Genomic DNA, 16,390 nt, shown 5'->3' with positions numbered 1-16,390 from the left:
CAGCCAAAGACTTGTGCACATAACACAAAGCATAAAAAGGTAAAGGGACCCCTGACCATTAGGCCCAGTCGTGACCGACTCTGGGGTTGCGGCGCTCATCTCGCTTTATTGGCCAGCATGACTAAGCCGCTTCTGGCGAACCAGAGCAGCGCACGGAAACGCCGTTTACCTTCCCGCTGGAGCGTTACCTATTTATCTACTTACACTTTGACGTGTTTTCGAACTGCTAGGTTGGCAGGAGCTGGGACTGAGCAATGGGAGCTCACCCCGTCGCGGGGATTCGAACCGCCGACCTTCTGATCGGCAGGTCCTAGGCTCTGTGGTTTAACCCACAGCGCCACCCGTGTCCCACAGAAAGCATAGACCAGTGTTATATCTGAACTATGCCTATTTATTCACAGTAGGCATACCTATTTTTTTAATCTGTGTTAAAATTAGAAAACAAAACAGGAGATGCAGATTTTGGATCTGGGGCAGCCACTCACTTACAAGATGCCCAAACCATCTAAGTTCTAAGTATAGCTCTCAAGACAGAGCCACCCACTAGGAAAAGGCCTGTGGCTAAGGATTTAGGTAATTAGATTACACAAATGACCCTTTTAAACACAAAGCAAAGCCTACCTCCCACTCCACAAATTAGTTCTTTCTGCACTCCCCCCATCCCAAGCAATCACCATCTCTTTTCAAATGTATTATTAAAGGTAATTATCAACACTGAAAAGAGCTGGACTCAGCCTGCCCTATAATCTGGAAGGAAAAAAGCTCTGCCACTCTGTTGCTGCAGTTCAAATATTTCCCCCCCTAAACACCTGCCAGTTTAAGGCCAGAGTAAAGGCCATCTCAAGCTGACTCAAAACTCCACAATGCTGGGAAATTGGAAGTTAAGTCTGATGTCTTAACAGATGTGCCCCATGGTCAGCAATGTTGCTGTTCATACAGCAAAATAAGCTTTCTTACAACATACCCTCCATGCACTCTCATTCGGGTCTTTAAGGCCAAAATACAGACTGGGAGAATAAACTGAGACCAACAAAGATGTCCTGCCATATGAAACATCTGAGCTCTCCTGTGAATGAATCCATGTCTGCTTGTTGCTTACATCATATATATAAGGTGTATATATGGTGTATATATAAGACTGTGTTGTAACCTACAACCATTTTTTCAGGTTCCCACAATCATCTGAAGATTGGTGACTCTGGAACTAACCACTGCCCAACACTCATTCTAGCTATTCCACATTAGTATTCACTACGTGGTACTGTCTGCAAGCACTGCAGTACTGGCCGAACGTTTGCTTCAGAAATCAAAGTGTGCTTGCCTAGACCAGTACTATTTACTCTGACTGGCAAAAGGTTTCCAACTGTAGTTTGGAGTATGTCCTCCTCTAGCACAAAGGTCTCTGCTTTCCTCTTCATAAAGATAACATCACATGCACAAACACACAAAATATTACTAGAATTTAACCCATGTTGGAGTCATGGATGCATGTGTGTCTATGTGCACATTGCCTGGCTTGTCTGATACATTTCTATTCCATTCAAGACCTTTTAGAAAGCCTCCTCTGTTATTATTTGGCTAGAAAATGGCAATATATAAAAAGTAGGAAAGAGAAAAGGAGAGAAAGGTTTCTGTGTTTTAAAAAATGTAATTTCCCAAGTCAATTCCATGTTTAAAATTTTCAACCAATACATTTTTGTTGCTTTCAAAAACTGAAACGAACATCTTAAACTTTGAGTTTTCGTGGATTGTTATCATGGTACACCAAGTTGAAAAGATATCTAATGATCAAAGAATAATATGCACTTTAACTGCACCTACTTAAGTATCAAACACTAAACACTTCATCAACTAAGCTTGTGTTGCTCATTAAGAAACCTGTTCTTCTTCTGAACTTTTATAACAACAGTTTACTAATGAAGCAACTATTAAACTATTTATTGCATTGTTTGTAAAAAAGCTGTTTGTTGAAAAAGCTGGCTGTTTTAATGTAAGTATTTTTAAGCAAGGGCACAGGAAGCAAGTTGCTGCACATAATACAATCAATCAATCAATCAATCGTGCTCCAGCCCTAGTAGGGTTTCTGCCTCATGAAACCAGTGTGTATAACCCAACAGTAGTCAATTAACTCTGTACATCAGGAAGGAAATTCGTAGCTAGATAAAACTCTAATCTGTGCTCTACTCATCCCTCGGCTAAGTAAGCCCCACTTTTGCTGGTATGTCATCTTTTAAAAAAAAAATCTCATTTCCCTTCAGCAGCCATGATTTCATCACCTCTAAGCTGATGCATTAGTTCTTTCTGCATGATCTTTAGGCTCCTAGCACTTATAAGCGAAAACAGAACGCTTTAAACAAATTCCCCTCCTCTCTATTATTTAATTGTCCTCACTTTCTCAGATTCAACTTATCTGATTTTCATCCCTTAGCTGACATCTCCATAATGCAGACAATCTATCATCGCTTCAATCAAACCTCTTCTCCAAAATTCTTCCAACAGAATTCTTCTGCTCATCCGCGTGAGAAGGAACAGCAGGAGGGCGAAAGAAACACTTCAGTCTTTTTCTTCTCATTGTCTGTTCACTCAAAATTGCCCACCTGAAGCTGCTTTTCTCTTCACAGGGTAAAAGAAACAGAGACCCATGCATCTCCACTACCAGCCAAGAAAGCAGCCAAGGAGGGGTACAATTTGAAGTCAACAAATAGTCAGAGGGGAAATGGGTAAACCCACTCCTCAAGCTAGCAGAACCCTGGTGGTGCTTTTCAGTTAATATGTATGGATGCTAACTCCCACATATCACCCAATTTGGTCCTCCATTCATCTCTTCCTCGCTTCACTTGTGTTTGTGCTAAACCCTTGTAAGAAGGGACTGTGCTGCTCCTATGTTCTGTAGAAAGTATGACATGGTGCTGTTGAGACATTAAACAGTACAGCACTGAAATTATGATGAGCAGAGGCACCAAAAGTACTCAAACAGAGCAGCACCCTGAAAGAACCCTACATATCCTTCAGTTGTGCAACTGAGAACATTTTTGCTGTATTTGCTTCCCTTTTGAAATGCACTAGATATACCAGAGTCGTCACTGCTCCAATCTGTACCTGGCTGTTAACATCCGCCGTGTGTTGCAGCAGTACTGAGGCGAGTTCCTTGTGTCCTCTGTCACATGCCCAGTGCAGCAGAGCTCTGCCCTAAAATATCAAGCAAACAACAACATTGAGTGAAACTGTTGTAATAGCTTAAGATAACCAATGTGAGCCTCAAAGCATTTCATTTGATACATTAATATCAACAGTGCTTGCACCGTAACAAAATAATTGCTTTTCTGAATTATAATTATTTGTTAAATTTGTATGCCACCCTTCACCCGAAGATCACGGGGCAGTTCACAGCACAAAAATACAAAACAAGAACACAAAATATGTAAAAACAAAACAAACCAATAAGGATGCAATGGAGGCAGCCAAAGTATGCCTTCTTTGCTGCCTTCACAGCCACCAGGTAGGCTTGATGATCAGCCCTCACCATTGTTCGATTGCATTTGACCAAAGTTTTTCTTCACTCGCATTCAAGGCATTTCCCAGCTTGTTTCCTCTTCCTAAGCTCTGGAGTATACCAGGGATTCAACCGGGCTCTAAGAAGTGAGAGATGGTGCTCATGTCAAAAGCCCAAGCCATCCAGATGTTCCACAAGTCACCCAGGGCTTCAGTCATATAAGCTGGGAAATTCCCCCAGGGCCATCTGAAAAGCAATTGGGTCCATCAGCCTCTGAGGGAGGACCATTTTCATAGACCCCTTGCTTCTGCAGAGGGAGAAAGTTGTTGAGATCCTCAACTGTAACAGGAAGTGATCCAACCATGATAAGGGACTGATGTCAATACTCCCCACTTTCAGATCACTTTCTTCTTGCCCAGCCAAGGAAACAAGGTCCAGAGTGTGACCTGCCACATGCCTTGGGCCGATGACATGTTGGGACAGTCTCATGAGCCAACCCAGAGTTTTGGCTTGGATCCTGCATCAGATCAAGAACCATTTATAAGTATTCATAAAAACAAAAAGATAAAAGAATTCCCCATATTTAAAAGCGTAGTATTTAGTCGGTTTATTTGCTAGTGAGAGCCAGTGTGGTGTAGTGGTTAAGAGTGGTAGAATCGTAATCTGGGGAACCGGGTTCACGTCCCCGCTCCTCCACATGCAGCTGCTGGGTGACCTTGGGCCAGTCACACTTCTTTGAAGTCTCTCAGCCTCACTCACCTCACAGAGTGTTTGTTGTGGGGGAGGAAGGGAAAGGAGAATGTTGGCCGCTTTGAGACTCCTGAAGGGGAGTGAAAGGCGGGATATCAAATCCAAACTCTTCTTCTTCTACCATTACTGTACTGCAATAGCCTTGTTTTATTGGAATTTTATAGGATTATGCTGCAATTTAGGAGGACTTTACATGACTGTGCTTCCTAGGACATGGTTTACATGGGGGAACCTGTTCAATTCCAACTTCAAGCATTCTCAGGCAGCATGGCCAAAGGTTGAGGTGATGGGAGTTGTAGTCAAGCAACAACTGGAGACCCACCGGTTCCCCACCTTTACCACAAGGAAATTTCCTCTGAGGTGAGAAACTGATGGACAATCCACACAATGTAGCTGAACCAGTGGTCTAGTATAGAGAGAAAACATGGTGGTGTGTATGAAGAGAATTGTGCTATGAACCTTGAATATCTGAGGCAGCAGCTCAGGACCAATCAGCAACACCAGAGGTCACGGTTGCTCAGACCTACTCATTGAACCTATAAAGAGATCCCCAATTACCAATGGAGTACAAGACTCAAAGAGCAAGCATGGGTCTTTTAATGAAGCACTCCTCAACCTGGAAAGGTGGGGCCAGCTAGGACTTCATGTTCTGTGTAAGCTCAGTCACTCTCTCCCTGGCTATCATTGACACAAATTCTCTGCCTCATATCTGTATGAGGTCCTGTGGGACACCTTCAGCCATTTTCAGAACTGGTTCCTGTTTATCTGGCCTTTATTGTTCTTTGGCACGATATACCCAGGTCTGTGACCCAGAACATCACCTCATCCTACAGACTCCAACCCATGGCCAGAACAACACTGCTCTTGAAAGTTTATGGACTTTGAACATTTTTAGAAAGTTTTACCATCTTAAACAAAAAACTTCCTGAAATTTTTCAGTCCATAAACTTTTAAGTAAAAAGCAACTCACATTTTTAGAAACAACCTCAATCTCATGCCTTCGGACTGTACACATTGCAGTTCTTAATTAAAACTACCTACTAAAATATTGAATCCAGATGTAACATGTGATGCACTTGCAGAAATGATCTTCCTAACCACCCGTACTAAAGTGAAGCTGGAAATCATAACGCAGCTTATGAAATTTTGTAACAGAGTGCATTTCTTTCTGGATTATTCAAACTTCTTTGCAATGCTTCATAAAGCCACCAGCTAGGTAGGTATGGCTCGTCCTCATCATGAATCTTCAGCAAGCAAGCAAGCAAGCAAGGTATTCAAGCATACAGCAAAGCTTTACATTTGAAGTTGAGAAGGATGGATGACACCTGCACCTAACCCAATTCATGTTTCATTCTACATGTTATTCAGAAAGGCAGCAGATGTAGATCATTATTTTAAGTAGGAAAATGCTATCTCAGGCTTCCACGCATTAAGCTTTTCAGCTCACTTTTAACCCAACAAGTAATTAATTTTGTAACACATTATTTTGATAGTACACTAATTAACCATGAATTAGAATGGGTTTTGGCAATTATTCTTTTTAGAAACATAGATGGCACCCAGATTAGTTCTATGAATTATTAAACCTTGCTGCACTCAATTATACAGCATGGAATTGAAAAGGAGTGTGTAGATCTTAACATATCTGGCAAAAGCAAAAATGATTTTAAATTAATTCACTGATAAAAGTCTGGTTTATTCATCTGTCATTTATAGTCCATTCTCCATGTCAGGAGTGACTAGGTCTAGAACGGAGAGGCGGCCTGCTCTGCCAAGATTGCAGAAGGTTGCATTATTCTCCAAGGCCTATCACAACTCTACCTATTGAAAAGTCTGTTAGTTCCCTCTACCCTGGCTTATCCACAAATGGTTCCAGGTTAGGCTTTAGCTTTCCCCATGCAATAGCTAGGTTCCGTTTTGTGTCCACACAGTTCTCTAGGTGGTTTCCTCACGCATGCACTTTCCTGCTTTCCCTTGTGGCTGCCACTCCAGCCTAGGCTTCCTGCAGTTTCTTCTCTGGCAGTCTAAAACAACAGGTGCAAACTTACTTGGGGTTGCAACGCAGCTTAATTTTTTGCAAGTTCTCTTTCTCTATCAACAACCTAAGAGCAAAAACTTGGAACACCAAAATTAAAGAGCTGCATGTAAGAATGCATCTCAAGGAAATACGAGCTTTTCCTTAAAAAGAAAAGAAAAAGCTGCCAAGGTGTGTGTGGAGGATCTCCAAGTGGGAAGATTCCAAACAGGGTTAACATTTGCCCAATATTGTATGTCTACTGCCAACATAGCATTAACATGTATACCCTATGTAAACTGCATAGAAGTTGTTTCTACAATCAAGCAGTACATACATTTTGTTAAATATAAATAAATAAATATCTGTAGTGTCCTGTACACAAAGCTATGCAAAAATGCCTAAAGGCATCTGTTACCTGTGTTTGCAGGCCAGGTAGAACTGCTATGTACAGATGCCTTTAGGTACTTTTGCATAGCTTTGGTTTGGTACCTTTTTAAAGTTTCTGGTCTTGTGCCTTTAAAAGCAATATGACACAAATCCAGCAGGATAAGTTTTTCTTGGAAAGCAGGTGAGGCAGGTGGCAGACAAACCTACATTTCTTAAATGTCTATATATCAGGCTGCGGTTAAAGGTACAGAATCAGCAACAAAAAAGAGGGGGAAAGCGGCAACCAACTTAGCCTAGAATCTAATTGAAAAAAATTCATTTCGCGAGAGTAATATTGCAAGTGCTAGCCTTCCTATTTAAATGAGAAAAGCTTCCACATTACAGCATGTTGTTTTCTAGGGTCTCAAACAAAGGCAAATAAAAAATATCCATACTTGCGCTTCCAAATTGCATTACCTATATCTCCTTATCTTTCCAAAGGTTATAAATTTGAAGAATTGGCAACACTAAGGCCTTTGATTAACCAGCTGGGTGGTTGGAGCCAAATATATCACATGTGCTAATACACATGACACTGTTTATTGAAAGCAACCTCTCTAATACTATGCATTGTACTAAATAATCACATTTTTAAATTTTAACTGTAAACCATTCGGTGATACAACATTTTAGTAAGACTCTTCTTCATTATCTTAATGCCAACAATTTCACAAATGGTATTTGGTGTTGAGGGGGCGGGGGAGAAACCTGGTATGGACAGTGTTAAGTCTGGCCTTCCCATGCTGCAAACTATACTGATTAAGCATAAGCAATTTATGCAAATCAGCAATACTCCAGCGCCAAAAGCCAAATTGGAAGTGTTTCATGAGCTGAACAGCCTGTCCATCTTTGGCCCAAAATCTATGGTGTTTAACAGTTGTACAGCATCCCCAGGAGGACCATATGCCACTCGATTATTCATTTTATTCCCAAACCGTAAATTGAAAATTGCTAGGAGCTGTGCCCTCAAATGAGTCCCACTCAAAGTAACTTTATTCATTTACATTTCTAACATGCCCCATCTCTTGCATAAAATGTATTCAACCTTAGATTAGTCTAATATATGTACAGAATTAGTTTATGCTCCAAATCAAGGCTGTGTACACTGCATTGAATTACAGTGGTGCCTCGCAAGACGAAAAGAATCCGTTCCATGATTCTCTTCGTCTAGCGGTTTTTTCGTCTTGCGAAGCAAGCCCATTGACGGCTTAGCGGATTCGCGCTATTAGCGGTTTAGCGGCTTTTAGCGGCTTATCGGCTTAGTGGATAAGCAGATAAGCGGATTAGCGGCTTAGAAAAAAGGGGGGGGGAGGAAAAAAGTCGGAAAAACTCGCAAGACATTTTCGTCTTGCGAAGCAAGCCCATAGGAAATTCGTTTTGCGAAGCACTTCCAAAACGGTAAACCCTTTCATCTAGCGGGTTTTTCGTCTTGCGAGGCATTTGTCTTGCGGGGCACCACTGTACCAACAAACTTTCAAGCATATTTTCACAGGTATCGAGGCAAAAAATGCAAATGCTAAGATTCACAGGAAGCCGACTTCTGTTCCCAATATCACATTCTGCTGGTTTCCCTCATTTTCAAGGAATTACATCATATACCCAGCCCAGCCCAGCCCAAAATATATTCCGGATGTCCATTACTATTTTGTTCTTTTCTCATGGAGAACACGTTTTAGGTGCAAAAGAATGAGGATACTTCTTACGCTCTAAATGATCTGGAATAAAAATGCATAAATCTAATCCCAAGTACAGTGACCCTGCCTATTAAATCTTCCATGCCTCACTTGGCCAGCCTGTATAGCAGTTTCTCAAGTGAACAGCACATAAATTTTGCTTTGCTGCATGTCACAGGTCTAGTCACAAACAAAGCAAGTGGGGAGGCTAAGAAAAGAATTGCCTGCTGTCAAACATGTATGTGCCTGAAGGCAACATGTATAGGAACTGTTCTTAATTCAGACAGAAAGAGACAGCATAGCAAAGACTAACTAAAAGGCTCATTCAGTAGAAATACTGTATTCACTGCTGCAATATTACGTCCAGTTACCTTGATGCACCCACGGGGGGGGGGGGGGAATAGAAAAATAGATCTTTTTTGTTCCTCCTCTGGCTCTGAAAAGCACTGGAAAACATGGGAAGAAATGCAAACATTTCTTATTAAATATTTTCTTTCAGCACAGTGAGTGAAATGCTTTTTAAAGCAGTGTATTAAAATATTGTTACAGGCAATCCACACTGCTGCAAATAACTTGGGAGGCAAGATTCAAAGGTAGTGATGCTGATAGCATTGCTACTGCATCTGACTGGATTACTAAATAAGCAACATTCTTAGTTAGGACTTGATGTCAGAAAAGTACTTTCAAAAATATAAAACATGAAACAGGCTTGCAGTATGGTAGCATACCAAGCATATTATGCCTATGACATGGGAAACTGTTTTTGTTTTTAACTACAGCACCAACTCCCAACTCCTCTTGCTTCCGGATCTAAGTTACCTTACATCTTCTGCATCAATGTAAAGGGAAACTGATGACTGTTCGTAAATTCAATACTGAACATGAATTAAACATTATTAAGTTTAACAAAAAATAGTCAAAGTTACTGCTGCTCAATTACATTATAGGGATGGTATTTTCTGAACTTTTTTTGGGAAAACTACTGGTATTTTTTTTTATCTGCATGAAAATACTGAGATCTACATACTTTTTCAAAGCTTACATACAACAAATATTTTAATTTACTATAAAAAATTGTATAATTGTTTTTGTTATATTAATTTATTACCCGCCCCAACTTACGCTGTATGGCAGTTTACAACAATCATTTTATTATTTGTACCCTGCCCAACTGACTCGGTTACAATTTAAAATACAATACTGAAAATAGTTTAAAACAACTTACAATCACAAAAAAGGTGGGTCCTAAAAACATACATCTCAGGTGTCAAAGTTATACCAGTTTCACCTCCAACACTGGGCATATTTGTAGTTATTGCTTAAATAAAATTACTGTATTTACTCGAGTCTAGTGCACAATCAAATCTAATGTGCACCTCAATTTTCAGAACCTTGAAACCAAAAAAAGTGTTTGCTGGTGAATGTAATGCGCATGGCAAAAAGTGCACTCTTTGCAATGAGTTTTTACTAGCAGTTTCTTCATGGCTTCCTCTCGGCTAGTCAGTGCCCGTTGAAAGATCAGAGATGCTGCATTTTATTTCCTGCTCTGAACAGCTTCCCCCACAAATGAAAAAATTAAAATAAGAGGCCTTTCCTGGCAAAGAGGAAGGGATGGGGTGGATAAGAGAACCACAAAGCAAACACCTGACCTGGCACCTTCAAATCCGAGGAATGTACGGAGAGGAGCAGGCGAAGGCAGCTGATTCTACCTGGGGCTGCAAGAGAGAGCATGTGTCCATGTGTGAATGTGATTGCTCACAGTGGCAGAGCATACCCAACCGGCACCAGGGGCGGGCACATACCTGCAAGAGTTGTTCGAGCTTTCTTTGGGGGAAACTGCCCAAAGTTGTTGTGCATATGCTCTCATACAGCAGCCTCTATTTGCAGCCTGGGTGGGGCACAGGGCACATTTCCTTCAAAAGGAAGGTGATTTCGCCTAATTTGGGACTGGGAGGGTGGGACATCTGCAATTTCAAAACCTTTCCCCATGACTGCAGAGAGGGTATAATCCTCAAGGAACCCTTTTTGAACAGCATGAAATCCCCCCACATCTGTATGAATTCCTTCCAGCCCTGCTTAAGAGCTATTTTGGCATTGTTTTAACAGTGCTGTTTTTCTATCAGCTTGTGCCCAAGGGCCCTGGCACCTCCTTCCCAAAGCCTTCGGGAGGTCGGATGCTCTTGAGGGGATTTGAGCACCTTCCCCACCACCTTCCCAAAGGCTGCCTGGGTTTGAAAAGGAGTACTTAACCCGAGGTACCACTGTACTACTAAAAGTGCATTTCATATCTATACAGTGGTACCTCGGGTTAAGTACTTAACTCATTCCGGAGGTCTGTTCTTAATCTGAAACTGTTCTTAACCTGAAGCACCACTTTAGCTAATGGGGCCTCCTGCTGCCGCCGTGCGGCCGGAGCACAATTTCTGTTCTCATCCTGAAGCAAACTTCTTAACCCATGGTACTATTTCTGGGTTAGCAGAGTCTGTAACCTGAAGCGTATGTAACCCGAGGTAACACTATACATAAATCTTTTCTATGGCCAAGTCATGTAAGAAGCCTCCACGTACAGTCATTGACTTGGGAAAAGTAATGAGAAGAGTTGCAATGATGCTGACGGTTTGATAATAAAAGTGTGAAAGAACCTGTTGTTTTCATCTTTGATAAGAATAGGGCATATAATGAATTCATTAACTGAAGAATACCCTATCTTTCTAGAAGCAGATATTCCAGAAAGTCGTATGCCTCTAACAGTAGCCTAGAAGTGGCTTGGATTACTAATTTATTGCTATAGATATCAGAAAGTTCACTTCTAGTTTATTACTACTGATCACCAGAAAATAATCACAAACCATTCCTGGACTTGCAATTTATACAAATTTATCTTATATGGCTAAACAACCTGTGACCTCTGGCAATACTGATAGAGCTGAACAATGTACTGTAGAAACACACAGATGTTTCAGTTCACTTCATCGAGGATGAGTTTCTAGTCTTGAATTTTAAACTCCCTCCCCTGCTTTCATCAAATTAATTCATATGAGTTCCTGATTAATAATAAAAAGCCATGCCATCAGCATTCAGAACCCCAGCCGGGAATGTCATGGCTCAAAGGGCAGAAATCTGCTTAGAGCTACATGAGAACCCAACTGAATTTGTGGCGTCTCAGTCTATGAATGCGTAAGCACTTCATCTGTTCACTGCAACACAATATGCTGAGAGACTACATGTTACAGGCCAAAAGCAGGACAAATAGTCAGTGGGCAAAGATCATAACCAGCAAGTCAAACAGGTTTTATTTTGTCTGACCTTTTACGCGCCAGATATTTACTATCTGGGAAACTCTCAAGCCTTTAAAAAGGAGCTTTGCGAGTGTTGGTGCTGAGCTTTAAAGCCTTAAATGGCCTCGGCCCAGTATATGTGAAGGAGCTTCTCCATGCCCATCACTCTATGGCCATCATGGACACTGAGGTCCAGCTCCGGTAATAACAATTCTCTTAACACTGCTACTGAGTTATTAGTGCAGACCAAAATATAATACATCCCCTTCTCCAACCAGTGCAGAGCAAGAGATAACTTACAGCCATCCTATCTGGTTTTATCTTTGGCTTGGATCCAGACTTTGCTTCCAACAATGGGAAGTACATTTCAGAAAGTTGAGGGACCCTGAGGAACAGTGTGGGAAGTGGCATTAGGTGCTGTAGAGGAAGGGGGAAATTGACAATGATCACCTTCTCCACTTCCACCAGTAGGATCCCTCCACTGAAAGTTAGGTCCAGGAAGGTAAAGCCTGGACCTAACTCACTAAACAAAATTTATTTCTCTGTATGAAGCTGAACCTCAGTAGAGAGAAAGCAGAGGAAAATCCCAGTATGCATAAAATGCACTGTTGAATTTTTACTTCTCATTGTGAAGGCATGGCAAGAAGGAGAATTTCTGGCACTACAAAAAATGCTAGAAACATAATCCGCTTGTTCCTTCTGACAAAGTTACATTGGGTAGAGGGTGGGTGTGTACACATACAAAGGTATGGCTCACAGAAGCCTGAAGCACTTCAGCATGCCAGACCATAATATAGCACTTTATTGTAAAAATAAGTTTTCAGGGAACATAGCTGACATATATTTTACCCTAAAACTCCTTTAGATGACAAGTGAAAGAGCTGCCCCTCTTTTGGCAAAGGTATAAAGACACTTCACTGGCAATGAATGAGCTGCTGCTCCATCATTTCTAAGGCCCATTTCATATGTCACAATGGAAACACAATTGATGTTGAAGTCATGAACAATATGGGTACCCCTCCATAAAGCAAGTCATTTGTATGAAGTACATCCCACATAATCCAGACTGATTTTAGCCACACCAGCAAAATCATGTTCACAAATAGCCTATGGTCAAGTGATGTGAATGTCTGCTGCACAGATACAGAAGGGCAGCAAAGGGTGTCCAAATACAGTTTAGTTAATAAGAGTGAGTGTTCCATATGTGGAGCTATTGCCAATGAAAAACATTACAGGGTACTCCTATTTACACCACTGCTTTATCAGGTATTTCTTGAAGAGTACGATTATTCAATTAAGCTCCCACTATCTTTGCCATCAGTCCAGAGAGGGCTCATCTATAGGGTATGTGGCCTCTTTGGAAAGTTTTTGGGTGCCATTAAGAGGTGGAGTGGGAAGCAGACAGATTAAATCCATAGGGACAATCCACCAAATTTCTTTCCTGTGCCAGCCACATTAAAATTAACTATTCATTTCAATTAAGATTGCGCTAGAGAATTTCCCCAGGGCATGTGCCCCATGTTAATTAAGAGGAAGAGGGGTGCCATTTGGGGTTTTGTGTTTTGTTTTGTTTTTTGCTTTAAACACCAGCCTATCTCTGACCTGCTGTAACTGTTATCACATTCAAAAGTCCAAGTCCAAGCATGTGTCAGGTAATTGTTGCTTAGGAGTGGCAGAGTTGGACAATTCTTCCACTAACAGATGTCTGGTCAGACACACTGCAGCAGAGATATAGCAGCTGCAAGGAAGGATTAGAGAAATGAGGAGACATTAATTTGACATACCAGCCTTTAAGACAGATTAATCCCTCCCCTGGCCCAATACCTTCTCATCTTTCGTGTTCACATCCACTTTTTTTGATCGGATGGCTTTGGTTACATGGTCAATGTTGTTTTCTCTGCAGTAGTCAAATATGTTCTTATCTTCTTCCCTAAGAAGACATAAGGGAGAGTGAGCAAATGTGTACTGTTACTGAGCAACGCACAGAAACTACACAAACATAAGATGCCCGGCTTTTCCACCAATTCAATCATTTCAGCATTACTGAGTACTAGATTTCCAGTGCTTTGAATGCAAACAGCATAATTCAGGTTGGGATACACTCTGCATCACACATAACTAAAACAATATACTGAAAGCTAACCTCCCGCAAGGAATGAAGAAAACCAACACAAACCAATTTCAGCCATGAGGAAAAATGTGCACGAATTCATAATAAATTAGTATCTAAAGTTGTCCCTTAATATATCTCTATAAAGCCCCATTTGACATGTACAGACTTTAATATACATTAGTGCACTGGGGCTGACAGTATTTCTTAGCAAAATAAATATGGAATATTCCTTCTGCCATCCATTATTTACACACCAGGGTCTGTTCTCCCTATTTCTGAAGACCCCCCCCCCAAAAAAAAAGTAGTAAGTCTGATACAGATAACTTATATAAAGTGGGCTAGTGGAAAAAGGTCACCAACAAAGACTCCAATGGACATAGTCTCAGTATCACCATTCAGTGGTGAGCAGCAAACCAGATTTTCTCGAAAGGATGCTTGAAAGGAAGGCAGAAGTGCTTGGGAAGATAACATGTGGTTTGGTGTTGCGTCTCAACTAACAAACCATAGTTTGCAGTTAGCAAATGAACTAGAATCAGAAACCAAAGTTTGGCAGGCACAATAGGCTCCACAAGCTGTTGCACTAGGGTGGTTAAAGTGTTTCTGAAGCCAAGTGCTGAGAGGGTAGAAAACAAATGTAGACAATTCTTTGTCTGAACCACAGTTTGCTTGTTGTGCATTTGTAAGCTCAAATGTTGGTTTGGTTTCTAAACTACTGTTAGCATAAACCAAACTGGCAATGAAACTGAACCAACATTGTTGTGAAACCTATGGCCACATTCAGACAATTATACCTTGGCTTATTAAACTGAGATATGAATAAGGCTTTTGCTATGCGCACATCCCTTTTCTGGTGTGCCTCAATATGCCAGGTAGTCTCTAATTAACCTAAGCTACCTTGCCTTTTTAAAATAAGGTGATGATAAACAAGAGGAATATATGAATGAAATAATGAGAGAGGTACAATACAAACTGGAAATGTTGAGTGTGCCCTGTCAAAGTCTTTCATTGCTGTATGATCAGGTTTATCTTGTGGATATACTTTAGCACTCTTAATCTGAACTTCTCCAAGTTGTGAAACACAAAAGTAACTCAAAACACGGAACTAAGACACTGACTTAAAAGCACGTCAGAATGTATATCTACCCTTCATGTTTACACAATGAAACATGTTTGAAAACAGTCTAGTCTGGTTCAGAGCAATACACACTTTAGAAAACAAATTAAACTAAAAAAAAAAAAAATACCTCACTTAGAACTGAACATTTCCTGAGTGACTTACAAAGGGGAAAGAAATTCAGTTCTACCAGAAAGATAGCCACAAAACACCCTTAACCATCAGTGTTAGTTTTCAAAGGATAGGAGCAATGCTACAATTAACATGTTTTCACTCCCCACCCCCATTTTATTGCCTCATTTTCAAATACTCTGGTGCAATTTGATGGTATTTAGCTTGTTTGTCCACAGGAACATAAGCAGAAACTAAGAGCTGAAGTCTCAGCCAACGATAAGCTTGCTACAATGGGAGCACTGCCAACTTCAAATTCATCGTGCTGCTAAAAAGGGTTCCAGGTTATAATGGAACTAATCTCACAGTTCACAAATTGAAGTATGCAGGATACCAACAATAACAAACTAATCAAGAGGTCAAATAAAATATAACCACTTTTGTAGTTCAAACACAAAACAATACAATAATTGATGGCTTTTATATCTTGCAAGCAACAATCCCTCCAAGAAACCACTTGAGAAACAGGTGAGAAAAAAACAGAACAAATGGCACATCACCTATGCTGTTTCTTAACTCCTTTAGCTTTATGTGCTTTGTGAATTATGATTCATTCTTCAGAACTCAGGGATTTCTTCTCTTTCCCTTCTGCTAGTGTAGCACTTTTAAAATGAAAGTGAAGTGCTGATACTGGGCTCCTGCTGCAGAAAAAATGCCAGAACAGACTTCCTCTGACCTACTCCTCACTGTGAAAATGGTCTCTTTCTCCTAAGCATATGCACTTTCCTTTTACCTACATTGGGTGCTATATACTACTGCAGGTTGTAAGTGGGGAAATCATATTTCTGAAGGCTTTCTTGCTAAAAAAAAAAGATAAAGAATGGACTCCCGAAGGAGTCCATTGCACTGTTGAACAGCTCCTACTGTCAGAAAGTTCTTCCTGATGCTTAGTCGGAATCTACTTTCCTGTAAACTGAAGCCATTGGTCCTACACTCCAGAGCAGGAGAAAACAAAATTGCTCCAACTTCCATGTGACAGCCCTTAAGATATTTCAAGATAGCTATCAGATCTCCTCTCAGTCTCCTCTTTTCCAGGCTAAACATACCCAGCTCCTTCAACAGCTCCTCATAAAGTTGGTTTATGATCAAATCTTGGTTGCCCTCCTCTGCACATTCCAGCTTGTCAATATCCTTCTTAAATTGTGGCACCCAGAACAGTATTCCAGGTGTGCTCTGACCAAGGCAGAGTAGAGCGCTTCCCTTGATCTGAACACTATGTGTCTATTGATGCAGCCTAGAATAGCATTAACTTTTTTTGCTGCTGCATCACACTACTGACTTATGTTAAGCTTGTGGTCCGCTAAGCCCCTTAGATGCTTTACACATGTACTACTAGTAAGCCAGGTGTCCCCCAT

At 40.9% G+C, this 16,390-nt stretch overlaps 1 protein-coding gene across 1 annotated transcript in view; it reads right to left on the bottom strand.

Moving 5' to 3' along the window:
* The window catches only part of ACBD6 (acyl-CoA binding domain containing 6), a 100,439-nt gene that overhangs the window by 46,927 nt on the left and 37,122 nt on the right, over positions 1 to 16,390 (bottom strand). Inside the window, exons 5-6 of the mRNA XM_079981700.1 lie at positions 13,462 to 13,567; positions 3,100 to 3,189 (exon numbers count right to left, since the gene is read on the bottom strand). Of these exons, the coding sequence (XP_079837826.1) occupies positions 3,100 to 3,189; positions 13,462 to 13,567 (196 nt within the window). The remainder of the gene's footprint in view (positions 1 to 3,099; positions 3,190 to 13,461; positions 13,568 to 16,390) is intronic.

The sequence above is a fragment of the Podarcis cretensis genome (assembly GCF_951804945.1).
Source record: "Podarcis cretensis genome assembly, chromosome: 6".
NCBI lineage: Eukaryota > Metazoa > Chordata > Lepidosauria > Squamata > Lacertidae > Podarcis > Podarcis cretensis.
This window is presented reverse-complemented; position numbering and strand designations above follow the sequence as displayed.